The 24,943-nt window shown below is 54.8% G+C and overlaps 2 protein-coding genes across 3 annotated transcripts in view; both read right to left on the reverse strand.

The window, feature by feature from the left end:
- Positions 1-1,526: 1,526 nt before the first annotated feature.
- On the reverse strand, positions 1,527-4,266 carry POU3F1 (POU class 3 homeobox 1). Its single transcript, XM_080567438.1, has one exon. The coding sequence runs from the start codon at positions 4,222-4,224 to the stop codon at positions 3,067-3,069; it is 1,158 nt and encodes a 385-aa protein (XP_080423564.1). The 5' UTR covers positions 4,225-4,266; the 3' UTR covers positions 1,527-3,066.
- A 6,234-nt stretch (positions 4,267-10,500) lies between these two features.
- Positions 10,501-24,943, reverse strand: part of LOC308182503 (uncharacterized protein) — a 68,225-nt gene continuing 53,782 nt past the window's right edge. Inside the window, exons 5-9 of one of the 2 annotated variants that reach the window (XM_080567308.1) lie at positions 17,775-17,854; positions 16,599-16,675; positions 15,038-15,169; positions 14,402-14,591; positions 10,501-13,708 (exon numbers count right to left, since the gene is read on the reverse strand). In XM_080567308.1, the coding sequence (XP_080423434.1) occupies positions 15,137-15,169; positions 16,599-16,675; positions 17,775-17,854 (190 nt within the window). In that variant the 3' untranslated portion in view covers positions 10,501-13,708; positions 14,402-14,591; positions 15,038-15,136. Of the gene's footprint in view, positions 13,709-14,401; positions 14,592-15,037; positions 15,170-16,598; positions 17,855-21,103; positions 22,148-24,943 lie in introns of both variants that reach the window. The other variant, XR_013941839.1, reaches the window with a different exon arrangement.

Here is a 24,943-nt window from a genome sequence, read left to right on the forward strand (position 1 = left end):
CAGAGCAGGTCCTTGGCTACTGCCTCACCTCAACAGACCCCAGCCCTTGCTTCCTGGCCAGGGGCAGGGCAGGGGGGCTCGGGGCACGGCCGCTCGTGCTGCAGGGACGGCTTCAGCCTGGTGCAGAGCAAGCGAGGCCGAAGCAGAGCCCCCATGCACGTGCAGAGCCCCACGGCTGTGGAGAGCTCCCCATGGGGTTGCAGGCAGCAGCGCCCAGTACTCCTGGTCCTGGGTCATGGATGCGCAGAGCTCCCCTGCCCTTTCCTTGTCCTACTTGGAATATTCTGCACGTCCTACTTGGAATATTCTTCAGTTTTTTTGTGCCTCGCTAAGCAGCTCTTTATACGTCTGCTTTTCCTTCGTGTACCAACAGCACAGTCCTACCTTCATGCGCTTGGCTCCTGGTCCAACTGTACAAGCTCACACCTTCACTTTAGTGAGAAAAAAATTTAAAAGCAAAAAAAAACACCAAACAAGAAAATAAAAAAAAAAAGCAACTCTCCCTCCAGTAATTGCTATTTAATCCTTGACCAAGAAAACTAACAAGTTCTCCTAAGTGAGGCAAACCTTTGGGGCGTTTGAGTCGCAGAGCAGCTGAGCACCGCAGCGCTGCACAAATCAGATGTATAAAGTGTATTTTATTTTTGCTGCTCAACAGCACAAGAGAGCTAACGCAGCGGGGCCGCCAGCGCCTTATCCAATCTGACAAAGCGCACAACCCAAGGGTGCTCGTCCTCCCCGGCACTCACAGCGCATCTCATCCATTACAGGAACGCGATGTGAAAACTGACCCTTCCCTCCCAAGTATGAACGTGAATCCTCTTTGCCAGGCAGGTTGGTTCAGAGAGAGGCTACTGAAATCACTCCTAGCCTAGAAAAGCCGTACACTTACTCATTCAATGCAAACAAGAGTTTGTTTCCTTGAAAAAGAACAAATATATAGCCTTTTGTTTGGTGGCTCTTCCTTACAGCCCAGCTGTCACAGAGATTCTTAGGGAAAGGCTGCAGAGTTGCAGCGTTACCAAACATCGAGCACAATGGGCTGTGTGTGAAGCACACAAAAGAACAGCTAAGGGAAGATTTCAGAGTTGATAATAAATTTAAGTACTTTCTCGACGCATCGGCTCAAACCCTTGTTTCCATGAATTTATCATCACACTCCTGTACTTTTTTTTTTTAAGCAGTGTTTAATCTAAGCTACCGCATACACTCAGCAATTTAGAAATTAGAAAATGCTCAGTAAATACAGGAAAACTTTTAGAATTCAGGACTTACTCTAACAGCCCAACTCTGTGCTTTTATAGGAAAAAGTCACATTGGCAAGAAAAGGAATCAAAAGGAATCAAAGCCTGAAACAAACCTGACAAAACATGCAGTGCCCATCGAATCCTTCACGTGTGATTTCTGGCTACGCTCCGCATGCCAAGGAAAAGTTGTTAACGCGCTGACCTGCAGCACTGGCCGGCTGATTTGTTCAAGGTGAGCCACTGCTTTCCGTACTTGCAAGCAAACAGGGTTTAACGAAATAACTGCTCAGAGTGACTTTATTTTAAAATCTCAAAAACAGTTTACCAGAATTTTGAACGAGCAACACTTGGTATTTTTGAATGGTCCAAATGCGGAATACCTACAGTGAGAGATGCTGAGAACGCAATAATTCGTAACATGATCTACTGCAAATGCGTTGCTGCTTACGGAAATTTACACACAGATACACCCCAAAGGCACAGAACGCAACAAAACCAAGCTGTAGCAAACACAAGAATTTTCATGTGGAGATTTTAAAGCGTAAATTACATTTGATATGTAAAAAATACATATATGTATCTGAATTTATACGCAGGGTTATCACTAGGAGATCCCTTTTCAGCCTGCTCTTTCACAGCATGTACTTCGTACCAAGGGTCGAGCAGGGAAACGAGCAAGTGCCAGACGTTCAAGACCATAGGTTAAGTTCTCTGCTAAATAAAAAGAAAGCATTTGGTGCTTTACCACCGGATTTCAAAGTATTTCCCCAGTGCAAGAGCTCTGCATAGGCACGTTTCAAAAGTTCTCCCGACACACACAAAACACCGCCGGAATCAAAGGACCCGCAAAGGCAAACTCAATCCTCACGTGCGACTTTTCTTGGCGTCTGCTGCAAGAGAAGAGGTTAAGGAGAGCTGCGAGCTGATCCTTCCACAAACAGAGAGCACGGCAGCGACATTTTCAGCCTCTCTTGGCGTAACCACAAGCCAGCGGGGCACGAAACCACGGAGGGGGGGGAAAGCGGTGGCATCGGAAAACCCCGGAGCGCGCTTGGGGTGAGGAGAGGGAGTCTTCTTCGCTACCCCGCGGTGCGTTATTTCGTTATTTCGTTATGCGGCGGGGAGAAGTCACGCTTCCTGGACGGCAAAAAGTTGCGGTCGGGGCAGCGAAAGGCTCCGCACCCCCAGCGCCGCGCGTCCCAGCGCCGCGGCCGGCCGCTCGCACAAGCGCCCCGACGGAGCCCCCCGGGGAGCGGGGGGCCAACGGGGGCAGCCTCAGGACAACGGCGACACCTCGGGGGTCACGTCGGGAGCCCGGTCCCGTCCCCGCAGCCCGCAAAGACGACACGAGACCGGTTCCTGGGTAAATGGTTTATGTAAGTAATAAAATATTTACTATAACATAAATAGAAACGCACCCTCGCAGTCTACAGTGGTTTTTGCAATAAAGATACAAACAAAAAACCGAAACCAAAGGGGGGAAGGGAGGGGGGCGTGGGGTGGGGTGGGGGGAACGAACCGAACCTACCAACGGGAGGGGCAGAGCTCCGCGCACGGTTAGAAAATAAATAGAAACGGGCCGGGAGCGCGGCGCGGTGCCCTCGGGGCGAGCCCGGCGGCCGCAGCGGGGGCTCCGGCGGCCCCGCGGGGGAGGGAATAAATTAGAGATCGCAAACCTTTGGCTACTTCTGCTGCGGCCGGCGCCCCAATAAATAGCGCTGCGGGCGGGCGGCCGGGCCGGGCCAGTCCGAGGAATAAATTATAGGGGCGGCCGCTCCCGCTCCGCCGCCGTCGGGGCTCGGCGGCGGGGCCGGGGCAGTCAGGGCACGGCGGCGGGGAGCCCGTGGTGCAGCGGCGAGGTGTCCGCCTGTGCGTAAACGTCCTCCATCGGGGGGTGCGGGCCCCCGGCCGGCGTCATGCGCTTCTCCTTCTGCCGCCGGTTGCAGAACCAGACCCGCACCACCTCCTTCTCCAGCTGCAGGGAGTCCGCCAGGGAGGTGATCTCGTGCGCCGAGGGCTTGGGGCACTTGAGGAAGTGGTTCTCCAGGGCGCCCTTGACGCCCACCTCGATGGAGGTGCGCTTCTTGCGCTTCCTGCCCTGCGCCGCGATCTTGTCCAGGTTGGTGGGGCTGCCCGTGCTGGAGTCCGTCTCCTCCAGCCACTTGTTGAGCAGCGGCTTCAGCTTGCACATGTTCTTGAAGCTCAGCTGCAGCGCCTCGAAGCGGCAGATGGTGGTCTGCGAGAAGACGTTCCCGTACAGGGTGCCCAGCGCCAGCCCCACGTCGGCCTGCGTGAAGCCCAGCTTGATCCGCCGCTGCTTGAACTGCTTGGCGAACTGCTCCAGGTCGTCGGAGCTGGGCGCGTCCTCGTCCGACGGCTCGGGCGGCCCCAGCGGCGGCGGCGAGGCCGCCAGCTCGTGGCCCCCGGCCTCCTCGGCTCCCAGCGGGTCCCGCAGCCCGTGGTGCAGCGCGGGGCCGGGCGGGCCCAGCATGCCGTTGAGCCCCCCGTAGGGCTGCGCGTACAGCAGCGGCTGCCCCGACGGCGGCGACATGGGCGGCAGGTGGTGCGCGCCGCCCTGCGCCCAGCCGCCCGCCGCGCCGCCCGCCGCCGCCTGGTGCACGAGGTGCGGCCGGTGGTGGAAAGCGGCCGGCGGAGGCGGCGGAGGGGGGGGCAGCTCGTCGCGGGGCCCCCCCGGGCCGCCCTTGCCGTGCTCGGCCGCCGCCAGGTGCGCCCCGCCGGGGGGTCCCCCGCCGCCTCCTCCGCCTCCTCCTCCTCCGCCGCCGCCCCCGCTGCCCCAATCCGTGCCGGCGCTGGGCAGCCACTGGTGGTGCGGCAGCGCGGCGGGGGCCAGCCCCTGCAGGTAGTCGTGGTGCATCATCTTCTGCACGTCGCGGTACGTGGCGGCCTGCGGCAGCCGCTCCCCGTCGGGGTGCAGCAGCGCGGCGCCGCGCGGCAGGTACTGGGCGGCGGCGGCCATGGCCGTGTGCGCCGCGCCGCCCCGCGCCCCGCTTTAGAGCCCCGCGCCGCGCCGCCGCGCCGCCGCGCGCCGGCCACGCCCCCCGCGCCCCATTGGCCCGCCGCCGGCGCGCGCCGCCCGGCTATAGGCGGAGGGGCGGCAGGGGGGCGCGCCCCCCGCGGGCCCGGCTGCTATTGGTGGGAGGGCGAGGGGGGCGGCGGGTGGGATTGGTTGGGGGGCGGGGCCTGCGGGGAGATGGGGAGGGGGGGTTGGACCGCGGGAGGGCGGCGGGGAGGAGGGCGGGGATTGGAGGAGGGGCGTTCATTCATGCCGGGCGGCCCGCGGCCACGTGGGGCGGCGGGGGGCGACGGGCGCGGGGCTGGGGAGGGGCAGGGCGGTGCGGGGCGGTGCGGGGCGGGGTGGGACGGGACGGGACGGGACGGGATGGGATAAGATAAGACGAGGCGGTACCGGACGGGATGGTGCTGGGCAGGATGGTGCGGGACGGGGCGGGGTGGTGCGGGACGTGTGGTGCTTTGCGGGACGGGGCGGTGCGGTGCGGCGTGGCGCGACGCGGTGCGGGGCGGGACGGTGCGGTACAGCACGTTGTAGGACAGCACGGCGTGGTGGGGTAAAGTACAGTGAGATACGTTACGGTGCAGCGCAGCACTGCACGGTGCTGGGCGGGACGGTCCCGTATGGTACCACATGGTGCAGCACAGCACGGTGCAATATAGCACCATATGGCATGGTCCAGCAGAGTACAGTTCAGTAGAGCACAACATGGCACGGTGCAGGATGGTAGAGCGCAGCACAGCACTGTGTGGGGCTGTACGGTACGGCCTGGTATGGTACCAGCCTGTACGGCACTGGTGCAGCATGTTACGGTACCGCACGGCCTGGTGCTGTACGGCACAGTACAGTCCAGCATGGGGCCACACAGCACCGATGGCCTGACCCAGCCCAGCCCAGCACGCGGCAGAGCCCGCCTGATGCCCCAGCTCACATCCATGTCTGTCACCTGCAGTGCCCCCGCTCCCCCCAGCCCCTTTTCCAGCCCCCAAGCTGGGAAGAGCCCCTTGTTCTGGAGGCACGTCACTGCGCTCTGTCAGGAAACCCCCTTGTCCCAGTGCACGAAGTGCCGTTTGGCCCAGCACCGGCAGGTGTCTGCGGCTGGGAGAACATCCCCAGCGCGGCTGCCTGCTGGTTAACGCCGCCTGGATCGCGGTGCCGAGGGCAGCCCCCGGGCCCTGGGCAGGTGGGGGCTCCTTCTGAAGCTCCTTCCCCATCCCATAAAGCTCCGAGGGCCAAGGGGAGAGGATCCGAGACCGTTTGGGCGTCACGGGAAATGTGGGGCTCAGGGAGGAGAAAGGAGCAGCCTCAGAGGCAAGTCCCTGAGCCGGTTTGCGGGTTGGCACGGGATAAAGGGTGGAGGAGTTTGTGGGAAAAGACAAGGACAACAAGCAACGGACGTGTCTGGCGGTGCTGGGAGAGGGGCAAGGGACACCTTAATTAACCCAGCTCCAGACTTCGTTTGGGGCTCGAGGCCTGAAGTGAATCAGGATGGGCACCGGGAACATTAATCACTTCTGAAAATTAATCTCTTCGCCTCCGTGCTCCCATTTGTAACATGGGAGCAGAGACGGTGACCTTTGCCAAGGGCTTGGGCGAACAACGAACCTCCGGATCAATACGAGTACGAGCGCCACATGTCAATGGCCACGTGCTGACGCCCCGCTCCCTGCCGGGGGGACGCCTGGGCACGGTGGTCCCCAGGGCTGCCAGACCTGGCAGGCTCCGTTTCGCGCCATCCTTGCCAAATTGGAGAAGTTTGGGTTTGAACGTGGGCGTTTTTTGGCTGTGATGTGCGATCGGTTCCTTTCACTGACCCCAGTACCTCCTTTCAGGTGTACAGCCCTGGGAAGAGGCAGGACCTTGCAGGACAGATGGCTTCCATAGATCACGGAGCACATTTCACTAGGAAAATAATGCTCTTTTTTTTTTTTCTTTTTCATTTTTTCCTAAGGAATCCTTTGCAAACACTGCCTACGTCTGTAATGAATATAACCCTTTCTGATGATTCAGTGACATGCTGTAAAATATCATACTTGGATAAGCATTTTCTGTGTATTTTTTTCTGACCCAGACTCATATTCATGTCAGCTCTGCATGATGCAGTGCTGCAATATTCAAATTTTTGGTAGCCAATTGCTCTTGATATTTATATCCATTTTTAAGGGAATCACAATGAATAAATGTGCCCAGCTCTAACTTTATGCAAAATAAGCTGTGCGTAAATCAGTAAATCATTAGTAGGAATTAATCACTTCCAACGGCTGAGGACTGGATCTCCTTTCAAACTCCTGTTTACGTGTTTCGGAACTCACCAGAGGAGAAAACGTGTGATAACTTGGGTCCCCATCGCAGCCCATTCAGGCAGTAATAGTGGTTTGTGCCCGATCAAACGATCTTTTCAAACCAAGGTGTCGGGCACAGACTGTGCTCTGGGCTTGTTTTGCTAAATAGAAGTTGAATGTAGAGGCTGGAAACAGCAAAGAACAGAGGAGGATGACAAAATCCCATTTAACGCTTTCCTCTGTAACTCCACCTCCAGAACTGAGAGCCAGGTGGCAAAGTCTCTCTTTCGTAAAACAACGGGAAGGAGGCGAAGGCACAGGGGAGACGTGACCCTAAGTCGAGCTGCAAGGGAGGGGGTGAGAGGTGGCCCCATAAACGCCAACTTCCAGGGCTGGACGTGCCTCTCGGTGTGCCGTGTGGCCCCGTCCCCACGCTGCTGCGGAGGTAACGCTGTCTGAAAGGCTCCGTCGGTATTTCAGGAGGTTGAAAGAGCTTGTGCTTTTTCATTATTACATTTATTATTTTTTTACAGAGCTTTTCCACAGCTGTATCATCCAGCAAATCCCTGCAGGAGGGCGTCCAAGTTTTCTAGCAAAAGGCAGCTCCTTCATTATGCCTTACCAGGAATATTGGCATGCAGTCCCTTCCCTGTTCAAGGAATAAACAACCCCATGGGCGATGTTCGATATTATTCATTCTCTGTGTGACTGTGACAGCATCAGAAGGCGCCTACCTAATGCAGCTGGAGCTGCGCCGGGGGAGGACGGATCGGGGCGAGCTGGGCGCGCGGGGAAGCGGTGCTGGGGGTGCTGGTGGCAGCACCCCATCCCCATCTGGATCCAGGTGATGGGGATGCTCAGGCTCGCTGCTGCTCGAGAATGCTCCGTGATGAGGGCCCGTGTCGCACCAGGACACTGCTGGGAGCCCGTCCCCAGGGAGCCGGAGGAATTCTCCCCATGGGTTTTGTGCAGGAGGTGCTGGTTCCCCCTCTGCTCTCCTCCCTGTTTAGGTTCAGCTCCCGTGCGGTGCCAACGGGATCTGCGAGGCTTGGTGGTGCAGGGCCAGTAAGTGAGTGATAATTTAGTAAGTGATAACTTAGAAGTTAGTGGCTGAGACAACAGTGATTTTAATTACAAAACTAGTGAGGAAGGGAAACAGTGACTCGTGGAGAATGGTTGATGCAGACGTGCAAGGCATGCTCACCATGGTTAGCATGAAGTGTATCTGGTCCTGTAACCATCTGAAAATTGTCCATAAAGAATTGTTCTCACAGGGCCAAGATGAATGCAAAAGATGCTGTTGTGATCTTTTATTGAATCAATGAAACTTAGATTAAGCAGTCACTAAATTCCTATTTACACAACAGACCTTAATGGCTCCAAAGGAAGCACTCAAATGTATTCGACAAATAATCCCTATTTATGAAAGCCCCGTAATATGCATTTACATAATCCCCACTTTAAAAAGCTGTATCAGCTCTAAAGTTCCTCAGCTCAGAGATATGCCCCGGGGGATTAGAAGCACCAACCAAAACAAAGGGAAAGAAAACGCACGCATGCACACAGCCACACGAGCACCGAGATCCCCGCGCCCAGCGGGGCACCGGGACGACGTCCTGGCCCCGTGCACACACCCGGGAGCGCACGCACGGCTCTGCGGGGGGCTCGGCCTGATTTGGGGCACACACAGCGAGTCCCTTTCGGCTTCCTGAGCTTCTTTATTTTCCCAAAAAAATATTCCCTCGCTTAATCACGTGTGCCTGCTGCCCTAGAGAAACAGCTCGGCTGCATGAATGGCCTGGGAGGGCCACGGCAGCTTTCGGAAGCGGTCGGCTTGGCGCGGAGCCAGCGGGCCCCGGGTTTTATTCATCCTCGAGAGGACCGGACGCTTGCTAATATTCCCACGTGATGGATGGGGCATTTTGCTGTCGGAGGTGCTGTCCTTGAGATAAGAAGTATGACAGGGCAGAGATCCGCACCGAGCATGTTAATGCCGCTGGAGGGTTCGAATAAAGAAGAGCCGTGCCTCACTGTGGAAAACAAGCCGGCCCTGAAATGCTGATTGTCCAAAAGGAGCGCGGGTTTGGGCTATTGATTTGTTACCTTCTTTAATTTTAGTCTGTTGTTTAGGAGCGAAATGCCATGGGGGCTCTTGTTTGGTGAAACGGGAACGTCACAGTCCTGGTGGCTGCTGAAGTACAGACTGGGTTCAGTCGGGCTAAGAAGGGGAAAACACAGAGCAGAATTCATTTCCAGCTTCAGAGAGATGCGAGCGCTGCCAGCACGTTAACCATGTGTGCGTGCCTTTTGTTTCCAACTCTGCCATTAGCATTTGTAATACAAATAAAACTCACGTAAATATTGGGATTTACCTGCAGTGAACACCAGCATGCCGGTGATGGGGTTTTATCTGCAAAAAACTGCCCTCCTCCCAAAGCTCCCAGCTTGTCAGCCAGCTCCTAAAGTGCTGCAAACCCCGTGCCCGGAGCAATTGCCCAGGTCGCCCTCACCCATGCCCGGTCCTTCTCCAGTAGCCAAATGGGCTTCTCCTGGTTTGCCAGGGCAGGGCAGGTCCCGAGCTCCCCTTTCTTGTTCGGCAGGGGCCGTTCCTGCCCTCCTGGTCCCGAAGCCGCCTGCGCTCAGCCCTCGGGGAGCCTCCTGCAGGCAGCGGGCAGTTCAGTGCCTTGCCTCCCAGCTGAGCGCGGGGGTAACGGGAGGGCTCAGCACCTGACGGCAGGGCACCAAGCGTTTCTTCTCCAAACACAAAAGCTTGGGGATTCTGCTCGGCGGGTCCCGAGCGCCGTTCCACCTTAATAATGGAGCTTGTGAGCGAAGGTTTCCATTTAATGAGGCTCTTTGCAGTTTACATAAAACAACCACATGAATAAATACTCAGTTTAGAAAAGATAAGACCTGGGGATGAGTTTGGCGGGGGTTCAGCGCGGAGGATTATGCATACAGCAGATAAAGGTGCCTACAGTCGTGCCGTCACTTGATCTTGTCAATCTGAAACCACCTCCAACACGGAGAAGCAGCCCGTGCTCACCGGCGCGCGACGGGTAACGGGAGCTGGGGAATGCCCACGCCTGGACCCGGCCGACCCCAGGAGCTCTCGTGTCCCCCTGCCTCCCCGGCAGCCAGCCGCGAGCACGGCCACTGCAGCAACCTGCACAGAGCCTGCCGAGGGAGGGGAATCGCACGGGAACCGCTCACTTTCCACCTTCCAAACAGATTCAGCGTCGGACACGTGTGTCCCTTTCGTCTTCCCACCCTGCGCCGATTACCCTAATGCTGTGTATTTTCACAGCTGGCCTTCCCGCAGCGACAGGCCACGCTTCCCAGGCTGGCTACTGTTGTGGTTTAACCCGGCTGGCAGCTAAACACCACACAGCCGTTCGCTCACCCTCCCCCCTCCCTCTCTGGGATGGGGGGAGAGAAACGGGAAAGTGAAGCCTGTGAGTTGAGATAAAGACAGTTTATTAAGACAGGAAAATAATAATAACAATAATAATAATAATAGTGATAATGGTAATAGTATTAACAATAATAATGTGTAAGAAAACAAGTGATGCACAATGCAATTGCTCACCACCCGCTGACCGATGCCCAGCCTATTCCCGAGCAGCCGGCCCCCCACCCCGGCCAGCCACCCCTATATATTGTTTAGCATGACGTCAGATGGTATGGAATACCCCTTTGGCCAGTTTGGGTCAGCTGTCCTGGGTCTGTCCCCTCCCAGCTCCTGCTGCACCCCCAGCCTGCTCGCTGGCAGGACAGAGCAAGAAGCCGAAAAGTCCTTGGCCTGGTGTAAACACTGCTCTGCAACAATTAAAACATCAGCATGTTATCAGCGCTCTTCTCATCCTAATCCAAAACATAGCACCCTACCAGCTACTATGAGCTACTTAACTCTGTCCTAACTGGAACCAGGACACTACCCAAACCGTGATGTTTTTAAAAATGCTCAGATGTTTTGAGAAATGCTCAGCTGCAGAAGAACGGGGAGGCAGATATTTTCTTTGTGGCGAGGCTGAGGTGTGAGGGTTGGGAGCTGAAGTGATGAAACCCTGCAATTTTGTTGTTACTACAAATTATGCCTTGTTTAAACCCTCCTCCTCAGGTTTTGATCTGTTGTACCGGTACTAATCCATATATTTACGCTGTGCCAGTCTGGATTCAAAGCGGTATAAATTCAGCTCATTGCCAAGACCGCGAGCCCTCCCTCGCTGCTGCCGGCACCATCACTCTGCCACCGTGTTGGTGCTCTCTGTGACTCATCACTGGCCCTGTTTTGGTAACTGAGGAGGGGGACAAGGGTTCAGCAGGAAGGAAAGCATCCATTTTTAATGAAACTCAGTTCATGTGCCTCTGGAGAGCACCAGCCAGCCCTCAGACCACGCATTGCTGCTTCCCCTGCCCGTGCTCCTCAGTGACACTCAGCAGCCGGGGGGGGGCCCTGCCCTGCTCCTCGCTGGATTCCCCTGTCCAAAGGGAGGGAAATGGTGAGCGACTGAGGCAGAGGATCACACCCAGGGCAGCGTGGTGCTGAGCACAGGCTGTTTGGTAAGCAGGATGCCACCACCAAGTCTCATCGCTCCGTGCTTCTTTTTGAGCCAAGCTCAACGGCGAAAGCACCAAACTTGGTCAGTTCCAAGGCTCATCCTCCAATAAGTCACCCAGTCAACCTGCTTCGGTCCTCCCTTTGGCCTTTTCCTTACCCGTTTAAATTATTCTCTTAACCTCTGCCTTCTTCAGTCCTGTAGAGAGCCCTGAGATTAGCGGGGGTTGCACCACAGGACCAACATAACAGCCAGACGTGCAAGGTCTCACCTGGCAGACAATGCAAGGAGGTTTCTTAAGCAAGCAGAGTATCGAACTGAGTGGGAAGAGCAGGTGCTGCAAGAGACAAACCTTTCTAGCCATGATGCTGGACCAATTCACACTATTATGTTTGGAGAGGAGGATCTGGGGATGAGGAGCTCGCCGGGTGCTTTGGCAGGATGCTCTATCGGTGAGTCACTGCTCTGCTGGAGCCGCACCAGCCCCTTGGCCAGACAAGCTCTGCTTTCATTAACTCTTTCCTGCAGGAGAAGCAGAAGCCAATTAATTACAACATAGACTTTATTCCATTAAACTCCTCCAAGCTCCAGGGGAAGAGCCTTAAGACTCCACTCTGATCCTGTTGCCACTGACGCCAGTAAAAAGCTCTCCACAGACGTGGATGGGAGGAGGCGTTAATTCCACGTCTGCGTTCAGCCTGGAGCACGGCCACACTCGGTGCCGGTGCCGGGGGGGAGCCCTCCGAACGCGATCCCTCTGCCCCCAGCCCCGGGGAGATGCGTTGCCTGCGGAGCCACTGCTGCTGCTCCCAGCGACAAGGGGCCGAGCAGCCGTCCTCCCCGCGGCCACACGCCGCCGTCACCGGTAAAAACCCTCCCGGATCTTATCCTAAGCATTCCTCCTTCTGCTCCCCACAAAGACAGAAATCAAAGCTCTTCACTTTCCAGTTTGAATGGACTCTAATTAATTGGATTTTGAAAGAGGGATTACCAGATCCGCGATGACAGATCCCTGCTCGGTCCTGTGTTCCCAGAAGAGAAATCACTTCGAGCAGGGACTACGTCCCAGCTCCAGAAGGCTGCCTGTAAGCGGGCAAATCTGAGGCACGAGCTGTTCCTCAATCTCCCCTTCAGGAACTATTTGCTTCAAAGAAGTCGGAGGGCCGAAAGCAGGCTGGCTGTGTCGTGCGGGACTCCACAGCTGACAGGGCAGGAGCAGATCCCGCTTGCTTCCAGAACAAGTGAAATGCCGTTAAATGGCATTTAACGAGGTCTGATGCCGCAATGCCACGCACCCTACAGTGCACACACACCTGTTTTCTTCATTCACAGGTAGATAACCCAGGTATTTGGTGCGGAATAGGTACAGTGATACAAGCAGTGCATTATTTGTACAGCATACAAAAAACACAACAGTTCTTCTGGATATAGGACAGCCTAGTTCAAAGTGAAATTTCTCTTTGTTCCTCGTGTGTTGCAAGTAGCTCGCTGGCGAGGGCCCAGCACTCCTCAGACTGGTTACAGGACCGTCTCATCTGAGCTACGATCTGTGCCACAGCTTGTATTTCTTGTATTTTGTTTAGCTGCACCGTGGGCCAACAAACTCCCACTGCAGTCAACAGGCCCTCAGGACCTGGCCTTTCTCCTGAGTCACGGTGCGGCGATGTGTCACCTCCTCGCTCTGACTCCTGCTCCGAACACTTCTCGTCCCATTGCCGCTTACTGGGGTCACCGCTTCCCAGCGCCCCGCTGACGCTGCTCCCAGCCCCGCTGGCTGCGGGCACGTCCGTGCTTCCCAGGGGAAGGGCAGCAGGGTGGGAAGGGGGAGAGCCCGCGGCAGACGGTGCTCTGGTCACTTAGGGATACAAAACCAGAGAAGAGTTCTCATTAAGGGGCCGGTTAAAGAGCTCAGAATACGTGATGGGGTATGGAAGTGAAGAAAAATAGGTTAGGCAGACATCACATTTCATCTTTATTCCTTTCTCTGTCAATCCCTTTCCTATTGTCTAGTAAATTCTCTTTCAGGGGACGGTGGTTTGGCAATTCAGAATTGCTTAAATCCCCTAGATGAATACGACCTCACACGGGGCTTGTTTAATATTCAGGGTCAGATTTTCAATGGCTTCAGTGCCTCAGCTCAGCTTCAGTTGTTTCTGCAAAGTTATAAGCTCACAGGAAAAAAATACGCAAAAAAAAAAGCCCCTGATCTATGCTCAATTTGTAGTTTTGCCATTTGTAGGTGCTCGAAGAAGAGCGGGCCGTTTTTGCACATGGCTTTTTGTGAGCGGATTTCTACACGAACAAAGGGAAACCACACTTTGCCAGTGTGTCTCAGTGGAGCAGATTCTTACAGAAGGGAGCTGAAGCCTGCACAAACTCAGACGGCCCCTGCGCTCCCCACCTTCCCAGTCTGAAGTCTCCCACCTTCTTTGACGGAGTCTTGCAGCATATCACAACACGTTTGTCCACAACTACATGATCACAAGCACTGTTTCTTCCCTTCAGGTGTTACAAACAGCTCCGTGCTTCCAAAGAAAGAACGTGAGTGAAGGCTGCCCATTTCTACTAGAAGTCCGCGGCACCTCATCCCTGTACACAGCAGAGAAAACACATCGACTTGTTTAGACTGGACAAAGTGTAAGGTTAAGGTTCATTGAAACTAATCAAGAAAAATACACACATTTAAATAACTGAAGGAGATCTTCAGTTGAAGAGCATTTTCTCTCTGTCCCCATTTAATCCACACGATCATAAGTTATTATTTTAAATTCTTAATGCATCAGAATGGCAGAAGGTAACTTCGTAGGTAGCAGCATAAGACTAACGACAAGCTGGCAAGGTTGCAGTGGGCTGGTAAAACCAAAACCTTTGGGATCTTTCTGGACAGAGGGCCCACAGACAAGTGACAGCAGCCAGGGCCAGCGTTCCCTCCTGACTGCCCCACAGCTGCGTGCGGCTCTCGGGGCGTACTGCGACGGCAGAGCCAGAAACGCGGCGCGAGGCTGGCCCCCAGCCGGGCTGCAGTTGGTGCGATGCAGACAAAGCCTCCAGGAAGGAACCAAGAGGAGACCCTCACCTCTGGGAGGTGTTAAGCAGGTCGGTGGGCCCCTTTGTATCACGCAGGTGCAGCGAGGACGCAGGGTGCACCCTTCCTGCAAGCCAGCAATTCCCAGCCACTGCCCACCACACACGTACAGGGCCATCAGCAGGCTGCAGGCACCTGCTGGTGTTTTTACCCGGGTAAACCCAGGCTAACAAAACGGTAACAGAGCTATCAACCACCTGAGACACAAGGCAGCTGCTTGCTCCTAGGGCAGCACTGCGGGTAGGCGAAGCGCTGATGATGTTTACCGAAGAATTTTCTTTCCACACCAGGCAGTGAAACAAACTTTTGCCAGCACGTGTTCTTTTCACTAGCTTTTTTGTTGTTGTTGTTGCTGTTTCAAATTCCTACTTGGAGATCTTGCTACAGCTGTGTACAGAAACGAGGCGGGAGAGCTGTAGAAGCGGTGCCAGTTGGGAAGCTCGTGCCCCCCCCTCTGCTTGCACTGCTTCAGAGCTGCAACCTCTCTCCTCCGCGTTCAGTAGTATTTTCATTAGATACCCGACCTCTGATTCTGATTAAATAACTTGTATAATTAGATTGAGACATCTGCCCATCCCTGGGGGAAGAAATCCTTTTCAGCACTGGACCAAGTCTGATTTGGTTAATTACCTTAGCAGTTCTGTATTAATACACGTTTTCTTGATGGCAAGAAGCTATGGTATTAGGTTTATTCCTCCTGGCTTTCACAATGCTGGAGTAAGACAGTTCAGGGATTAGGAACCAGGCACCGAGCCCAGGATTTCCCTCCTCTCTTCACTCGTCTCAGCATTCTTTCCCCGTTTTTGCTGATTAAAATATTCAGCTTTACTTGCCTGTTGAATGCAGTTTCCAGGCTCTTTGTTTGACGTGCGAGGGGAACGTACTCCCAGCGACTGCCACAGAGCAACGCGTCCTGGGATGCTTTGGAGCAATTACACTTCTCGGGGTTCTTTGGAGATGCGAACCTGTACCAACGGACAAATGCATTATTCTGGGCTCTGTGGGCTCCTCGGTTCATCCTCCGGAGGCAGAGCACCCACATGCAGCCTGGGAAGAGGAACGGGCACCAAAGGAGAGCAAAGCAGCAGCACGCTCTGCGCACCCCGAGCTGGAGCTTCTGCCACCAGCTGCTGCGCAGAGCTCCGACCGCAAGACAGACACACACCGGCCTTTGGGCGAGCATGGCCAGAACTGCACCAACTGGCATGTGCTCAACAAGGAGCCATGGAGATTTGCATCCAAGCCCGGAAAAAAACCCTGGGAGAAGCGGGTGGCAGCAAGCCCAGTGGGCGCTGAGCCCCGAGGTGGGTGCTGCCGGCTGACGCTGCCCCTGGGGCGCAGGCGGCTCCTCCGCAGCCCTGGGTGCTGCCCCCCCAGCTCGCCCATGGGACTGAGCACCCCCGTGTGCCACCAGCGCCGAGCCGGGGGCCGCAGAGCGCTGCTGGCAACGGTGAGAACTCGATCGGAGCAAAAGGAACATTACGCAATGGAGCATTTTTCTATCAGCAGATGGAAACACCTAATAAGATGTAAATCATCCGTTTGATAACCGAGCCGTTACAGAACTAGAGATTCAGGCTTCCCAGGGAAACTTCAACTCTCAGAGCCACGTATTTACTATTTATGTGACTTGCCAGCCTATCTAAGGGCTGTCTGAGGAACTCTTCCTTTTCAGAGCGCTGCACGGGCAGCCAGAAGGCGCTTTCACATAGAATTGTCCGGACTCTTCTCAAAGCAAAAATATATTCAGTGCGGGACTTAATTGTAACACGAAATCTGTGAGTTTTAGATAAAAGTGATAGGGAGAGGAAGTCACGGGGGAGGAGAGGCACAGGAGCAGAACAGCAAATGCCTATAGGAGGTCGGACCGGAGAGATCCTGTCCAGCCCAGGAAGACAGGGAGGGCAGCACAGCGCTCGCAGCGATGCCTCTCCACAGCACTCTCCCAGAGTCTGACAGCTTACAGAGATTTCCCATGGCAGAAGTGATGTTTGTTATTCAATAGCTGTTAGGGTGTTTTTTGTTTTCCTTCCACGGCTTCGTCCAGTTTATTTTTTTTTTCTAAATTCAAGTAAACATCCAACACCCACAACGCTCTGCAGCAAAGGCTTCTGCAGATAAATGACACGTTGTGCACAGAGCCACCTCCTTTTGTTTGATGAACCAGAGCCAACGAGCAGATCACCTCTGGGTGACTTCCTCACGCTACTCTCAGTTTCGGAGACTGCTGTCCTTCCGTCCTGCACCTCATTCCTGCTGAGGAACCACCGTCTGCAGAGCTGTCCCTTGTATGGATGCTCTGCTACAGCCTGGACCAGCTTCGTTGTCCTTTCTGAATGTTTTCCAGGTATATAGGTGCTTTGACAGCTAGAACAAAGAACTAAATAATTTCACCTCATTTCTGGCAGACGTGGCTCCCAAGAACACCGGATCAGCCATGGCAGTGAAGTGCCTTGCAGGAGCCGAGACCGCTGTATGGTAAAAAAAGCCAAACAATTTAGAAAGATTTAAAGGCAGCACAACTTAGGAACGGTTTGTGTTAATATCTAAAGCAGCTCTTTGCTGGGCAACCAGTGTAAAGAAGCTTTCTCACGTTCTTTCTCAAAACGCAGGGTTTCTTACAGCACCCCTCAGCGCAGCGCCTCCCGGCACCTCGCCACCGACCGGTCTCAGTTTCAGCCCAGCAACACTTCCCCTCCGCTCCATTTTTTTTGGTCAGAAGGTGACTGAAGGTTGGCTTTTACCCTGGCTACTTTTCTTTCCTTGCAACTTTCACACGGAAGCATGAAATACAACCAGAGACGTTTCGAGCACGACAATGGATCACCTCGCGCTGACGTGCCGGCCCAAGGTGTCTATTATTTATAGCTCTCATTTTCTTGTAGCAAATTTGCATGGACCCAACTCCTGGTGGCTGACAGGCCCACAGCTGTGCAGCTCTCAAGTCGGCGTGGATTTGGGCGAGCAGGGCGAGGCAGCAGCCAGGTTTCATCCCGTGTTACATCGCCCCGTACCTCGCTGCGCTGCACCAGCCTGGCTGCAGGCTGCAGAGACTGGGGGAGAGGAGGGTTGTGCCAGAAAACGGAGCTCGCTCGGTGCTGGGGGTATTTTGTTAGTCCTCGGGGACCGAGGATGCTGAGCAGGTGCAGGGGGAGCAGCCGGAGCCACCCGTGCCGTGAAGCAGCAGCACTCAGGGGAACGCAGCCCGGTGTCGGGGACCTGGCGGTGCTCACGCACGTGTGGTCTCCGGGAGCAGCTCCAAGCACGCCGCGTCGCTCAGCCTGAGAGAAAGCAGACTGCTTTGGGACAAGCTAACCGCTCCTGCGCCAGATTTGAAACAGAGCTGCTGCCTGGTGTCAGCAGATGAACTGAAGGATCGATCCGGCAGCAGCCAGCCGTGTGCACTTACCGGGGACCCGTCGTCTCCTTCACTGGTGACGTCCAACAGCGGTCCTCGGGGCAGGAAGCTCCCTGGTGCACATGGCAGCAGAAGCTCCCAGGCCTCAGCTCAGCCCCAACAGCCAAATTTCCAGGTGCCACAACCTAAGACAAAATGAAGGTGCAACATACCCTTGGCAGAAGGTGCCACAGAAGCCACGCGAAGCTGGTAGCTCATCGGAAGCGGCTGGTGCTTTATCTTGAGGGAGCTTCTGTCAAGAGAAATGCTGAATTACAAGAAGAAGCCAGCAGGAGGGATGGGACAAGATACAGGAGCGATGCCATGCTGTGTCTCTCTGGCATCTCCCCTGAGCACGCCGCAGCCCCCCGAGCCCCCGCAGCCCGGGGAGCTGCCCCGCTCCCGAGCCCTCCCGCAGGGCTCCTCCGATCGCAGCCCACCCGCCAAGAGGGGCCCAAGCAAAGCGAGATCCAATTGCACAAAGCTGGATCATGTATCATAAAGACAGCTTTGCTTAGTTAATCCTCTGATTGATTTTAAGGCCTCGCAGAGACTGAAAGACTATTAAGAGATTTGTGCTGGCAGTGCTCCCCAGCGCAGGCACCGTCTGCTGCGGCTCACCTGATGCTCACCCAGTCGTGGCCTCAGCCCCTTCCGAGGACAGGGCAACCCTTAAACCCTCCACTTAAACTCTATCCCCTTTCACTACCTATTTGTTGAAACTCCCTCTGGAGGGCTAGCACTCCTACGCAAAGCCCTGGGGGGGCGCAGACCTTGGCATCATGTCCCCACGGAACACCCCATGGAGAGGGGTGCAGGGTGCTGCTCCGGGGACTTGGGGCCACCTTGGCTGCACCCCTGCTGCCACGCTCCTGGGACTCCCAGCACTCAGTTTGGGTTTTTCTCCATGGTGCAGGAGGGGCTGCACCTCCAGGCTCACCGTCCCCGCTCCCTGCCAGCGTCCCAGGGCAGCGCGCTTGCCTCGCTCCTGCCGCTCGGCTTGGCAGGAGCCCCGCAGCGCATCCCCAGTCGCTCCCTGCCTCACTCCTTCCCCATCCCCAGCTCTGCCTGGACGGGATGCAATGTGCTGAGTGTGCAGAGCTGGAACGCTCGCTCTCGCCTTTGACTGCAACTGCTCATGTGCCTGCCTGTTTGCACCAGCACCTGCCTCCTCATGTCCAGATTCCAACTGCAGATAATGCAACCCCGCTAGCCTCCTGGGCAGGGTTGTGTATGCTGGGAGAAATGCTGGCCTCGAAAACTGGGCGTGAGTCTGTGGGATTCTTCAGAAAGTTTCTGCTGCTGGCTCGTCTGGCAGAGGCTGAAGCCTGACCCTCACCTCCAGTTAGCTCCAGTCCCCGCCAGCAGCTCGTGCCCAGGTAACTGGTGGGCAGGCTCGGCTGCTTTTCCTCTTTCCACTGTCCTGGACCCTTTCTGTCAACCCAAAAGCCGAGCACTGCTGGTTTCTCCTGCTGGTTAGGTAGGTGCCTTCTTTGTTGCAGCAGAAGGAAGCTCTCCAAGGAGCAGTTCTTGAAGCAGCAGCCCAAATTGTTCTTCCCCTTTTCAGGCTTGGGCCAGGGCACCGGCACCCTGCTGAGCTGAGCCCCGCGGGCACCCCCGGGCAGGGAGAGGTGCTCAGCACACACCAACGTCAGCACAGAGCGATGCAGGCCACAGATGCCACCGGGAAGGGTCTGGCCACGTTCAGCCACGGCGGCCTCATCCCGCGGCGCACAGAAGCAGGCTGCAGCCTGCTCCCTGGTGCTGGCACACTGCTGCGCTGCGGCTCGGGCCCCCGGCTGGCATCGAGACCAGGCTGTGAGTGGTGCTGTTGTTCAGGGAGCTGCAGCCTCCTGGATTTCCTCCCTGGGTTACGCTACAACTACGGAGGTGAAAGTCTTGGACTGTGCCCAGTGCAAGTCCAAGACGCGCTCCCAAGCTCTCCTGCCCTGTCTGCTTCACCAGAACCAATGCCAGGTGCTGTGCGGAGCCGCAGCTCCAGCGGAGGTGGGCAGGGCAGGCTGCAGAGGTGGCACGAAGCTTTCCTTTGGGTCCTTGGGCTGCTGCTGCCAGCTCTGCTCAGCTCCGCAGCACATGTTTGGCGATGCTCGGTCCGGGTCTCGGGGCGTGCTCGGCGCAGGAGACCCACCACAGACAGCACCAGCGGAGCCAACTGCAAGAGAGGTTTATTGCAGCAGCTTGAAAGAGGATGAAAAACTCCGGGGAGGGCTCTTAATGTGCCAGAAGCCTTCAAATGGAAAGATCCCAAACCAACAAGGTCTGGTTCGTAAGCACCAAAATCCTTCACCTGGCTCTGCCGCGGCCGCCTGGCCCCGCTCTGGGGCTGAGAAGTGGCACGGAGCTGGGGCCTCAAGGAGCAGCCCACGTGCCAGAAAGGAGGGAATTATCACAGGGAACATCCAGAATGAGTTCTGGAGGGTCTGAAGGGAGCACACCCAGCAACTTTGCTGCTTGTCAGGAAAGGGAGAGGCCAGAAACTGGGAACCACTCGACCTGATACACAGCACAGAGGAGCGAAGAGGGTGAAACAGCCGAGAATGAAGTCCAACAATTGCCATGGAACAGGGGATTATTAAAAGAGGTTGTGCCAAACACGTCCAAAAGATGTCTTGACTCGAGACACCGACACAACACTTGATACAACACCACCAAAGAACTTCAAGAAACCAGATGGCAGCAAGGAGGAGAGCCTCCGTGGGGCACAGCGTGGGTCTGGGCTCGTGGGTGCTGGCCCCATGCCCCGTGTGTCCCCGGGGCTGGCTCTGCCGAGCCGGTGGCAGGGCACGAGCTGAGCCCACGGAGGATCCATCTCCCGGATCTGCTCCTCTGAGGGAGCACAGAAGGGCAGCTGGACTTCACGAGCTGCTCACTTCAAAAGCTCAGCAGCCATGCCAGGGCGAGGAGCTGCCGGGACTGCAGGAGCTGCCTCGTTCCTGCCTTTTTTTAATAGTATGAGAATTTTGAAGCTGCAAGACAGGAATGCGGGCAGAGCCCTGGCGGCTCCATGTTGCTCAGCTGAGCAAAGCTCTGTTAATAACCCGCAACCCCCAGAGGGAGGGAGGGAGGGCCGGTTCTGTTTTTGCTTAACCAGGGTCTCCTGCCATTCCTCCATTATAATATCAAAGACCTGGGTGCTGAGAACTAGATACAAAAGCAAGAGCAGCCCCAAATGGACATGTGCCAAACCCGTGGATCTCAGTGGGGTTTGCTGCAGGAGGGCAGGATTTTAAGCCGTAGTCTGGAGAAGCAAAGACTCAGGGGACAGGATCAGTCTCTAATTATCGTGCAGTTAATGCGAACGAGCAGCAGAGTGAGGAGAGGGTGGGGCAGCAGACACCAGCATGAGAAGCACTGACCTGGAGCTAAGGAAGGAAAAGTTTAGGCTAGACACAGAAAAAATATATATATTATAAAAAACGACTGGCACAAACCAGACTCCTGCAGGGAGAAGCTGAAACGCTCGGCTGCAGGAAGTACTTACAAGGAAACCAGAGGCAGCGTTAGCAGGCACGGTGCGAGAATGAGGGCAGCAAAAGCGCCTGGCTCCGACCCCGGGCAGGACCAAGGGGGCCCTGCCAGCCCTCCCACGGGACAGCCATCAGCCGGCAGCTTCCAAAGGACCCCGGGTGCTCAGCATCTCTACCTGGGACACGAGGAGATGCTGGAGATGTAACAGAGGCATCACTTTCGGCGAGAGCCATTTGGACCTTCAACGTGCCAGTCTATTAAAAATAACCGAGATGTGCTGGTTAGAAAACCCTCTAAGGGGGAACGAGGGCTGCTCCTAACAATCTCTTTTTCCAGGAAAACCTATCTGCAGCAAGCACCAGGTGCTGTTGCATTTTAATCTGTTAAGTGACTCCTGTTCCTGCCCCGGTACTGAATACTCGATTACTCGCCATAAATCACGCCCAGCCCCGCAGCCCCTCCATCACATTAAGGCTCCCCCCGCCAGCGCTCGCGGTTCGGCTGCCGCCCCATCGATCCCGCTCACGCCGAGCACCGCCAGCCCACCGCACGCCGCGTGGTTCCCACTGCCCACGGAATACCCTGATTTCCAGTCCCAATAGCCCTAAACCTCAAACAGAAGGCGGTTTCTGGATGGGAAGGCTTTCTCCATGGGAAGATTTTCAAAGCACGGCTTCCTGCCTCCAACATTTCATTTTTTCGGCCAATTTCCTTCATCCACGAGGTGCTCGGTGTGCCCGGAGCACCCGGTGCTCGCGTGCGAGCGCCCCGAGTCGGTGTCAGACAGTGCGGGGGTGACCACGGCCTCGTGCAGACCTGCAGAGAAGGGGCTGCTCTACCACGTTTCTGCAGCCCCATGGCTCTACCCGAGCACATTTCAGGGTCTCCCCCCTTGCCAGGGTCCCCCCTCCAATGCCTTTGGGCTGCTTTGGGTGCCAGCACCCTGCACAGCACCCAGAGGAATGAACCTGAACATCTCCGCTGTCCTCAACTGCCACCAGGGCCAGCAGCCCATGACTGGATGGGAACGCTGGAAATGGGCGTTTTCTGGCAGAGCCTGCCGAGGGAAAAGAATGGTTTTGTCATTTTTTTTTTCAGATTGTCATTCCGAGGGCTCAGAATTTCACTATAAATATTTTGACACTTCCAACCAAAAGAATATCAGCTCTTTGGCGTATGAATTGGCTGTATAGTAATTTTAATATTTTATATTTAGACATTCTGACAACATGAATGCAATCGTGTAGAGAAACAATCCATGCGACCTAAACCCCAAGTAACACAAAATGTGCTGGAACAGAAATGTTAATCTGGGTCCTTCTGCGTAATTAGAATGAACCTTGCTAACACTTTGAATATTGTCCAATGAATTGTCTGGCAGATCCCTCGTGGACTGAACGAATACCTTCAAACAGCTGAGGATTAGAACTTGGCTGCACTTGCTACGGATGGAGCCAGACAGCAAAAGCAAGTAAACCAAATGGTAACGGAAACTTCAACGAAAACATAATTCCACTGTTAGCTGGCTAATGATTTTGGCTGGAAATGTACATTTACCAAACTGCCCCTTTGTATTGTAATGAGTCAAATCCAATCTCCTATCACACTTGTAGGCAGCAGCCAAGAAAATCACGTTTAATTGAGTTGATTATGACACTGACTTTGGACCTTGCTGGATGGGGACCACCTCGCTGCCCAGGTTTCTCACCCAGCCTGACGTTTCACTGCTGCCTTTCGGGAACAAAGCGCAAGGCACATCTAGCAAACACCTTCCTTCCAGTGAGCCTAACCAGGAATCCCTAAAGGATCTGGGACCTAGCATAAAATCTTTGTGAGATTAGAGCCCCTTGGTCGTGGCAGGACCCAGGAGGCAGCGCTTCCACATTTATTTAAGTGAGAACACATCGGTTTGTCCAAAACCATGGGTGCCCTATTACTCCCTGGGTTACGGCACAGCTGTGGCAGACCTTACCGCTCAGCACCACCTCTCCCGGGAGATGAGCTGGTGGTTACAGCCACAGCAGCCCCACAGAAGTTCCCACTAGCAATAAACATCTTATCTTCCACCTGACCTCGTACTTGGCCATTCCCTATCTCAGGTCAGGAGAATTCCTGCCCTGGACGCGCAGCTCGACCTTTGAGTTTCAGGAACGGGCCCGTCCACAGCCGAGGAGAGACTTCTGGTTTCTTCCCACCGAGAGCTTGTTTGTTGTAGCCTCAGATGAATCCTTCCTATAACTGTGGTTAACCTCTTCCTATGGTTAGGCTCCTTATGATTCACCTATGCTAAGCATTTTGCAATTAAACTCCCCCATAGAGCAAAACAAGCCTTTATTAGAGCTGCAGAAGGCCTCTGTCTCTGGCTGAACCGGGTCTTCTGCTTTTGTTCCCATGCCTTTTTCGTAACAGCTCTGCTAGTTCTCATCCTCGGCTTGTAAAGCAGTGTGACCATAGGCTTTCATGAGACGGTTTTAAAACATAGGCAGAAAAGGTGGTGGGGCTGGTGGGGTCTTTCAGCCTACTTCATAGAGGCCTCCATTCTTTGAGGCTAATCCTTTGTTCTTCGGTGGAAAAAAAAAAACATTTTCATAAGACAGGTGAATCATCCGTTCCCCTCCAGCAAAGTGAGTCCCCAAAAGAGAGCAAGGTACATATCTTAGGATGCTCCTAAAATCACAAAAAAAAAAAAAGCAATGGGCAAAAAAAACGCATTATCACACAGAGAAGGAAATCTGCATCATGCAAACAGCTCCAAAAAAAAATATGCAAGAATAAAAGCTCTATAAACTTACATCACAGTGAAAGCCACTTTAGAATTAAAAATAACATCGGCAATACCAAATTATTGGTGAAATCTGCTAGGAAAATCTCTTATGTTCAGACTACTCTCAGCTCAGTGCCAACCCTCCAGGATTTCTGTATGAGGGTTTAAAAGTTTTTCAATAAATTCAGGGGGAGAAAAGAAAGCCTTAGTTCCAAGTCTGAGCCAAAGTTTGCTGTTAGTTAGAAAGAGTAAACGAACTTGTGGGTTTGACTCCTCTGTGTTCCCTTCTCACAGTGCCTTCTGCACTTGAACAACAGAGCACACAGCCTGAACACGAAGGCTTCATGTTTTATTAATGGTGTCCAATTCATTTCCTGTTTTCATGCTGATAACCTACCGAGGGAGAGGAAGGAATTCAGGTGGCAAGACCTCCGATCCGTTTTTCTTACGCTCCTGAGCAGTTCCCAAGTGGGTATTTCACCAGCAGCAGCTCTCCCTGCATGTATTACGCACCCTTCCCAGCTGAACCCGCGACGGCTGGCTTCACGGCTGCTGGCGTGCGCCTCAGAAAGCCTCCGTGTTTTCAGGGCGAGTTCTCATCGAGGTGAGAGCATTTAGAGATTTTGACTCGATCAACTCTCGGCAGCTGTTGTCACTGCTGTCCCTTCTACGGGACTAGCCTCAGAGTACGCCCAACTACCACCCTGGCAAAGATCTCCTTGTCGAACAAAACCTGCGTTAGCACTACCACCCCGTTTGCGGAGCTGCCAGCTAATTCCCCGTTACAGACAACCCCACGTAGTGGCCAACCCAGCAGCGATTCACAGAGATCTTATTTTTTGACTGAAACGGAGCTCCCCGTCTAAGGAAATGGGGCAGATTTTTGAAATCCCTAATGCTTTGTGCAGCCCCTTCCAGACAGTACCCTCGTGTCCCGTTCCCAGTGAGTTACCCGTACTTAGGGTATTCTACACGAGATCTACAGTGCGGTGGCTCGTACTAGGAGGGGTCTGCCCCTGTGGGAGGTAAAATGTGTTAGGCAATAGAGGTAAGCTGCATCCTGGCACCTGGGGTGCTTCAGGTGGTTCA

Source organism: Anser brachyrhynchus (genome assembly GCF_964034855.1).
Source record: "Anser brachyrhynchus genome assembly, chromosome: 24".
Taxonomy (NCBI): domain Eukaryota; kingdom Metazoa; phylum Chordata; class Aves; order Anseriformes; family Anatidae; genus Anser; species Anser brachyrhynchus.

What these genes read in the sequence shown, in the direction of transcription:
- POU3F1 (XM_080567438.1), bottom strand. Translation starts at nt 4,224, where the DNA reads ATGGCCGCCGCCGCCCAGTACCTGCCGCGCGGCGCCGCGCTGCTGCAC.